Source organism: Erinaceus europaeus, chromosome 12 (genome assembly GCF_950295315.1).
Source record: "Erinaceus europaeus chromosome 12, mEriEur2.1, whole genome shotgun sequence".
Lineage (NCBI taxonomy): Eukaryota > Metazoa > Chordata > Mammalia > Eulipotyphla > Erinaceidae > Erinaceus > Erinaceus europaeus.
The window spans coordinates 46,955,995-46,965,002 of NC_080173.1; the positions used below are offsets into that span (position 1 = coordinate 46,955,995).

At 44.2% G+C, this 9,008-nt stretch overlaps 1 protein-coding gene across 7 annotated transcripts in view; it reads right to left on the bottom strand.

Moving 5' to 3' along the window:
• The window catches only part of ATP6V0A1 (ATPase H+ transporting V0 subunit a1), a 90,586-nt gene extending 84,950 nt beyond the window's left edge, over positions 1–5,636 (bottom strand). For 3 of the 7 annotated variants that reach the window (XM_060203485.1, XM_016193393.2, XM_016193392.2), the window contains exons 1-2: positions 5,460–5,634; positions 3,467–3,630 (exon numbers count right to left, since the gene is read on the bottom strand). In XM_060203485.1, the coding sequence (XP_060059468.1) occupies positions 3,467–3,583 (117 nt within the window). In that variant the 5' untranslated portion in view covers positions 3,584–3,630; positions 5,460–5,634. Of the gene's footprint in view, positions 1–3,466; positions 3,631–5,459 lie in introns of all 7 variants that reach the window. The other 4 variants (XM_060203484.1, XM_007535004.3, XM_016193388.2 and 1 more) reach the window with 3 other exon arrangements.
• Positions 5,637–9,008: the final 3,372 nt, after the last annotated feature.

Sequence of the window (9,008 nt, forward strand, 5' to 3'; positions counted from 1 at the left end):
AAGCGACTCCCCTGCAGGTGGGGAGCTGGGAGCTTGAACTGGGATCCTTAGGCTGGTCCTTGGGCTTTGCGCCAAGTGAGCTTAACCCACTGCACTACCGCCCGACTCCCTGAATTTGTTTAATTTCAGCTCAGGCTGAGGACTTCCAGAAAGTTTTCCAATTCCAGGAAGCCTTTATTAATTCTACCTCTCTCTAGCTACTCCTCTTTCATTTATTCTAATGAATACTGATTTTTATTGTTGTTGTTGTCACCAGGCTTCCCCATTCTAGACGTTTTCAGAAAGAAAGAAATGACCCTGCACAGTAAAGCATCTGGTTAAGCTCACATGTCACCATACACAAAGACCTGGGTTCAAGCTCCTATTCCCCACCTGCAAGAAGGGAGCGTCTTTTTTTTTCTCAATCTTTTTATTTTATTTTATTTTTATTATTTTACCAGAGTACTGCTCAGCTCTGGTTTAAGGTGGTGTGGGGGATTGAATTTGGAACTTCAAAGCCTCAGGCATGAGTCTTTTTGCATAACCATTATGCTATCTACCCCCACCCAGGATGAAACTTCTTGATAAGCGAAGTATCGCAGGTGTTTCTCTGTCTCTTTTTCTCTACCTTCCCTTTCCCCTCTCAATTTCTCTGTCCTATCAAATAATTAAAAAAAAAAGAGATTGTGTAGGCGCTCAGCTCCAGCAATAAAACTAGCAACAATTAAAAAAAAAGCAACAGACACAAAGAAAGGGGAAGACAACACAATTTCTTCCAATTTGGCAAGGGCAGGACTATTGAGCTATTTTGCCCACTCACAAATATTGATTATCTTGTATGTGGTCACTTAGGAGACAGTAATGAATCTCTCTCTAGTGTTCTCAGAGGGTAGGAGAGGAGATACAAATAAAGCAAAAATACTGATGCATGTAAAGTCACAACTATAATAAATGTTTTTTAATAAAGTCATAACTATAATGAGTGTTTTCAATGACAGATCATGGAACTTTATAGGTAACTGCTACCCCCCCCCCACTCTCCCAGATTTTTCTTTTTTTTTATTTATTTTTTTTTGCATTTTTTAAATTTTTTTATTTAAGAAAGGATAAATTAACAAAACCATAGGGTAGGAAGGGTACAACTCCACACAATTCCCACCACCCAATCTCCATATATCCCACCCCCTCCCCTGATAGCTTTCCCATTCTCTATCCCTCTGGGAGCATGGGCCTCTCCCAGATTTTTCAACAGCGCATATTGTATCTTTCTGATCAGACTATACATATCATAGGACACACTTTTTAAATTAGATGGTCCATTTTCTTTTGATATCTGTTCCAAGTGCCTAGTTTAATTCTTCAAAATAACTAACATTTAGTATATGCTAATTTATATACTTAGTATAACTAAATGCTTCAGATTTTATAACAGATGTGTTTCATTATACGGGAAGATTATAAGGTTTTACCTATTTATTTGCCACTAGAGTTATTTCTGTGGCTTGGTGTTTACAAAGCTCCACTGGTACCTGCAGTTTTTTTACCTCTCTGTTCCCCCCCACACACACACTTTTTATTATTTTAATAGAGTGCTGCTCAGCTCTTGTCAGGAAATTGTGAGGATGTGGTAGAGCCTGGCAGGGCTTGACCTGAGGAGTGCGTCTATCCTGTCAGTCTCTCTCTCTACTTTGAGGTTGAGCAAGGAGGGACAGGAGTAACCCCAAAGGTTTTCCTCGTCTTATCAGACTCCATGCCTCACAAAACACCCTGCATTCTTGATACTATGGCCTGCTCCCTTATTATCTACATAATCATTGTTTTTGCCTGAAAGATTCCCACCCATTCCATTCCTTTGATCTATCTTCTTTCTACCCTCAAGACCCTCCCTGCCTGCAGGGTATTATTTATCCTACCAGTTAAAACCCTCGCAACAGTTGCTAAGGAAGTTCCCTTTCCCAGCGCCCTTTTGCCTTTCTCCGCCCCTTTCCAAACCATGTCAAGCCATTTCCGTTTCCGAATTGCCACTTCTGGGTCAACCTTTAAAAGCCTGGGCTCCCTGATCAATAAAGAATCGAATTGCCTCACTGCCATGAGCTCTGTTTATGAGTCACCTCCCTCATGTGCTGAGTGAGTAGCAACCCAGGCTGGCTCTGGTTGAGTTCTCTCGAACCCAGAGAGTATGCGCCCGGGAAGAGGCACCCCCATGCTAGCCCAGCAAGCTCTGGCTGACTGACAGTGCTGGGGATTGAACCTGGGACCTCAGAGCTTCATACATGAGAATCTGTTTGCATAACTATTATGCTATCTCCCTCAAACCATTTTCTTTCTTTTTGATAGAGATGAAAAACAAAGAGCAAGGGAGAGAGAAAAGGAAAGAGAGAAGAGACACCTGCACATGAAGCTCCCCCCCCACACACACACACACAGTCGCAAGTGGCAACAGGAGCTTCAATCCAGATTCTCATGCATAGTAACATGTGAGCTAAAATGCTAGCCCCTTAACAACAAACACTTTTTTTTAAGGATTTATTTATTTATTCATGAGAAAGATAGGAGGAGAGAGAGTAAGAACCAATAATCACTCTAGTATGTGTGCTGCCGAGGATTGAACTCCGGACCTTATGATTGAGAATCCAATGCTTTATCCTCTGCACCATCTCCCAGACCACGACAAAAAACTTTTAAACACCCTAATATGGGTGCTGAGTTCAAAAGCAAGCCTTAAATGGTTTAGTCTGATGTCCTCCATCTGTATCCTAAGCAGTTATCTGAAAATGTTTGTTTATGATTATTCTTAAGAAGGAAGCTAATGAGGGTCGAGTGGTAGCGCAGCAGGTCACGCGCACGTGGCGCAAAGTGCAAGGACCGGCATAAGGATGCCGGTTCAAGACCTCGGCTCCCCACCTGCAGGGGAGTCGCTTCACAGGTGGTGAAGCAGGTCTGCAGGTGTCTGTCTTTCTCTCCCCCTCTCTGTCTTCCCCTCCTCTCTCCATTTCTCTCTGTTCTATCCAACAACAAATGACATCAACAATAACAATAATAACCACAACAAGGCTACAACAAAAAGGGGGAAAAATGGCCTCCAGGAGCAGTGGATTCATGGTACAGGCACTGAGCCCCAGCAATAACTCTGGAGGCAAAAAAAAAAAAAAAAAAAGAAGGGTGCTAACAAAAGCATGACATTACTGATGCAAAACATTTCATCTCTAGAAAGATAATTCAAGAGGTGAGATAGAGATATAGCATAATGGTTATGCGAAAGAGTTTCCTGCCTGGGGCTCTGAAGTCCCAAATTCACTCCCTATCATTACTGTAAACCAGAGCTAAGCAGTGCTCTAGGAAAATAAATAAATAACTTAAATACTCTACCAGTAGTAAAGTGTTATGTTATTTTTTGCAAATGAAAAGCAAAATGTTTATTATAAGGCAATTACCATAACAAGAAAGAGTTCAGCAGTAATCAAGAATCAGTCCCACAACAACTTACATCACGAAACTGAACCTTTCCCAGTTCTCCTAATTCACTGACGCAGCAGTAAGCAGCTTCTGACTGTAGAAAAAGCTGAGCCAGTGTCATCTCCTCACTCCGGAAAAGCTCCCCCATGGTGGTAGAGAGTACCAACCAACCACGTATGTGGATTTCTCTTCAACCTAAGGGAAATAAGAGAAAATTGCATGGCCTTGGAAATCACTGAGAAGGTCAAGAGCAAACAACACACTAATAAGTGCTTTTTTCCATATCTTCCACCCATGCTGACAGTTCTTTAATAGCAATTTTTGACATCCTACTTAGAAGAAAAGGAAAAATCCAAAAGCTGTCACTGAATCTTCTCCTGCAGAGTTCCTGCTGAAAAGCTACTTCCTCTGCAGTCAACATCCCAGGATCAAATGACAATATTTTGAGACATGTCAATACATGAGAATGCATTCAGACTCAGTACAGGAAATGGGCATCCCAAACAGCCTTTTAAATACCCTTGGTATAATGTTACAAGGCAGTGACATTCATACTACTGCGTGTGTGTGTGTGTGTGTGTGTGTGTGTGTGTGTGTGTGGCCTTGTGTCAAGAAACAATCAAGAGAGACCTCAGTTGCCCTTTCATGAAGGGTATCTCCATTGTGACTAGTTTCCTATCATCTGCTTCCATTTCTAGTGGCCAAAGTCCCAGCATTACCTTAGAGCTACAGCTTCCTTAAAGGGTTTAACCTCCCCAACTCCCTCAGAAAGCACCATCATTTTCCCCTTATATATCTAAATATATAAGCATATAAGCATCTAAATATATAAGCATCTAAATATATATTTATATATCTAAATATATAAGCATTATCTTAAAAAAAAAAAAACCTGTATTAAGTCCAGTTTTATATCAAGCATGGCAGGAATGCATGATAGTGACACAGCAGTTTTATCAAGCCACAGAGAATAAGCATTCCACCTCCACTGCTTTGTTTCTCACCCCCACCTTCAAGCTTATGTACATTCTCCCACCTGTCAAAGCTTCTCAAGCATAAGTCAATAAAGGTTTCCTTTTAGGGTTGTCTAAACGCTGCTGGGAAGGAAAGACAATTGGCGCTATCAGTGGTCCTGAAACTGCAATTATTTATTCTCAATATGCTGTGCAAGGCACAGATCATACAGTACCTAAGCCCATTAAAACGTAATTTTTAATTACACAGGAACATTTGTATTGGTAAGTAAAACTGTCATCAAAGGAAGAATTGTTCTTCTGGAAGGCTGGGAGATATTTTGAGAAATCAGAATGACAAAGCCTTTATGCACAGCAAAACAACACACTCACCTATAGACAAAGATTTCTCAAGAGATTATGCAACTTGACTACACCTTAATGTCTACACCCTGAGAAACATCCCCCCAAAAGGATATTTTGCACATGCCCCTTCAACAAGGATAGATCCCACAACCTCTAAACACAAAGATTATACCTGATCTGCAAAGTCCAGAGGCTGTCAGTAATGATAGCCTCCAATGCGTTGGCTCTCCAGTCTGTTCCTTAATGATTACAGGTCTCTGTCCTATTGAATCTAAACAGGCCAAAGCTATCAGGTTGGCGGTGGGAGGGTGGTGGCGAGGCTAATGATCTCAAATACAAAATAAGAAAAACATCTGCACAGGTCAGACCAAATACAAGCCCCCACGCCCTAATTCACTACTATCATCCAATCATGACCCAGGGAGGCATTAAAATCCATCATTTTCTGTCTGTCCAGTAAGAAAGCCGGAATTCTCCGAGCCCGAGCACATCGATCTCCCGGAGTGAGGAATAAGAAAAGGTTACCTTCAAACTGGGGGCCTTTTTAAGAAGCCCCCCGCCCCCCAGTCTTCTGCCTACTCAAAACCTTCAGCCCCCCACCCCCGCCGACTCCTTCAATGGGGTGGGTCGAGGACTATGGGGGGGCTGACTCTCGGTTCCTCAGCCCCCCAAGGGTGCCCAGAGGGGCGAGCCTCCATTTCTTACCTGACGTAAGATCCCTGCTAATTCGTTTGACAAGAGTCTGGGCTGTTCAGAGGATTTCCGTGCCCCTTGGCGGCCGCTCCCTGCCGCGCGGTCCCTAGGGCTCCGCTGTCCCCACAGCCCCCGCTCACCTCCAGCGGCCCGGAGAGCCGCCACCACAGCTGCCGGGGAAGACCCAGCCGCAGCCTCCGCGGCTCCAGGCAGCAGCGCTACGACGTGCGTGCGTCCGCACAGCCCCGCCCCCGCGCCGCCGCCGCCGGCCCCCGCCTCTGCGATGACCTCATCGCAGTCGGCCAGTGGGGTGTGGCCTCGCCCGGCTGCCGCAGTGCGGAGTCCGCGGTGGTGCGGCCGCGGCCTGAGCGCTGACGCCATTTTGTTCCCGCTGGTGTGGCTGCGGCTCTTACACCGCGTGTGCTTCAGCGGCGCGCTCCAAGCCTTAGGTAGCTGAGCGCCTCAGAATCTCTTTTACCCTCACGCCCAACATCTAGGCAAAGCCGTCTGCTTTTTTTTTTTTTTTTAAGCAATGGACTTTCGTTTTATTCTGTCTATTCTGGGTTATAGACAGAAACTTAAGAGGGGAGGGAGCTATAGAGAGGGAGAGAGACAGACACCTGCAGCGCTACTTCGTCGCTCGCGAGGTTTCCCCCCTGCAAGTGGGGACCTGGGACTTGAACCCGGTTCCTGTGCACTGTAATGTGTGCACTTAACCAGGTGTGCCACCGCCTGGCTCCCCTTTTTTGGTTTTTCATCTACAAATAATTCATTCACAACTCTGGAGAAAGTAGCTTGAAGGAAAGGGAGCGATGATTAGATCAGTCACACGCACCCCTGCACCCCTGCCTTCGGGGCTATCATGAAAACACACCCACGCACCTTTCATTCCCCCTTTCATTCCAATTCTGGCATCGATTTGATAAAGATGTTAAGATTTAATAAGCTGACAGAGGGTGGGACCCAACATAATGGTTCTGCAAACAAACTTTTGAACCAAACAGGCTCTGAAGGAAAAAAGAAGAAAACAAGAATCTAGAGGGTCCAAGACATAGCATAATGGTTTTGTAGACAGATATATCTGCTGTCTGGAAGGTGGCACAGTGGATAAAGTGTGGGAATCTCAAGCTTGAGGTTTCTGGTTCAATCCCCTACAGCTCATGTACCAGAGTGATGTCTGGTTCCTTCCTTCCTCCAGTCTCTCATAAATACACACTCACACAAAGATTTTTGAATGATCAGGGCTCCAAGGTCTCAGGTTCAGTCCCTCCCTAGCACCACCATTAAGCCAGAGAAGTAGTGTTGAGGGGCGGGGAGGTAGTGAAGTAGTATATAGTGATTAATAGCAACTGCTTGTACCGAGTTCCTTTAAGCTACCAGGGAAATCCTGAAACACTCTTCCTCCTGGTGTTTGTGAAAGCCCTGCAGATTTTTTTTTAATTATTTATTTATTTACTGGATAGGACAGTCAGAAATCAAGAGAAAGGGGGAGACAGAGAGGGAGAGAGACAGAAAGACACCTGCAACCCTGCTTCACCATTCGCACAGCTTTCCCCCTGCAGCTGGGGATTGGGGGCTCGAACCTGGGTCCTTGAACATTGCAACATGTGCACTCAACCAGGTAGCCCTGCAGTTTTAAAGCCAGTTTCTGGTATTTGTAAAAGTTCTGATAGCCTTTGACCTTTATGACCTCTGCCCAACCTTTAGTCCTTGTATGCATAATGTGAATCTTTTTTTCCCCCAAACTTTCTTTTTGTATAAAAGGAAAATCTGGGAGTCGGGTGGTAGCTCAGCGGGTTAAACTCACGTGGCGCAAAGCGCAAGGAGCGGCATAAGGATCCGGGTTTGAGCTCTCCGCTCCCCACTTGTAGGGGAGTCGCTTCATAGGCGGTGAAGCAGATCTGCAGGTGTCTTTCTCTCCTCCTCCCTGTCTTCCCTTCTCTCTCTGTTTCTCTTTGCCCTATCCAATAACAATGACATCAATAACTTCAACAATAAAACAACAATGAAAGAATAAAAAAAAATGGAAAATCTTTTTATTTATTCACTTTTGCTGCCCTTGTTTTATTGTTGTAGTTATTGTTGTTGTTATTGATGTCATCATTGTTGGATAGGACAAAGAGAAATGGAGAGAGGAGGGGAAGACAGAGAGGGGAAAAGAAAGACAGACACCTGCAGACCTGCTTCACCGCCTGTGAAGCAACTCCCCTGCAGGTGGGGAGCCGGGGCTCGAACCCGGATCCTTATGCTGGTCCTTGAGCTTTGCGCCACGTGTGCTTAATGCACTGCGCTACTGCTCGACTCCCAAAAGGAAAATTGTATGGAACATCAGGGCCCAGAAATTTTTAGTATGAGCTGATTCTGGTGCCAGGATAAAACTCTTATTTTCCATATTCCCAGGTGTCTTGCCTTTTGCTCAGATTCCCGTGTTTACAGCAGGAGTTATATCTCAGTGGTCTGGGAGGTAGTATAGAAACTGGACTCTGAAGCATGAGGTTCTGAATTCAATTCCTTGCATTCAATATGCCACAGTGATGGGTGCTCTGTTTCTTTCTCTGTCTCTCAGTCATAAATGTTTTAAAACCTGCTAGAGCAGCCAAAAGGCAACTTATGAATGTTGAGTGAATCTTGAGGTGAAGCTTATGAATGAGGCACAGGGTTACACCACAGATACCTGAGTGATGCCCAGGTTCTCTTCAAAATCAACGTATCTGGGGGCTGGGAGACAGCATAGTGACCCTGCAAAAATATTTTCATTCCTGAGGTTACAAAGTCCCAGGTTTAAGTCCCAGCACCACCATAAAGCTGAGCTGAACAGTAAGTATTCTGGTGGAAATAATAGCCTTCAAGATTATACGTGTACAAGTTGGTTTTTTTTTTAAATATTTATTTATTTATTTATTTATTTATTTTCCCTTTGTTTTTGCCCTTGTTGTTTTTTTGTTGTAGTCAGTATTGTTGTTGTTATTGATGCCTTCGTTGTTGGATAGGACAGAGAGAAATGGAGAGAGGAGGGGGAGACAAGGAGAGAGAAAGATAGACACCTGCAGACCTGCTTCACCGCTTGTGAAGCGACTCCCCTGCAGGTGGGGAGCCGGGGGCTTGAACCGAAACCCTTATGCCGGTCCTTGTGCTTTGCGCCACCTGCGCTTAACCGCTGCGCTACCGCCCGACTCCCATACAAGTTGTTTTTTAAAAAATCTTGTTTAGTGTATTCTTGACAGCTCATTTGACCACTAGGTTTTTCTTCTTTTTTTTTTTTTGATTATTAATTTTATTTTTGAAAGAGATGCAGAGAGAGACACACACACACAGAAAGAGAAACACCAGAGCAGAGCACTGCTCAGCTCTGGTTTATATGGTGGTGTGGGGAATTGAACCTGGGACTTAGGAGCCTGAGGCATGAGAGTCTGTTTGCATAATCATTATGCTGTCTCCCCTACCCTCCACTAAGTTTTTCTATAGGCAAATTATTTAAAAGAATAATCTAATTTTTATTAAATGCCGAAGTGATGACTACATATAAAATTCCATTCTCAAATATTATTACCAGTTCCTGGT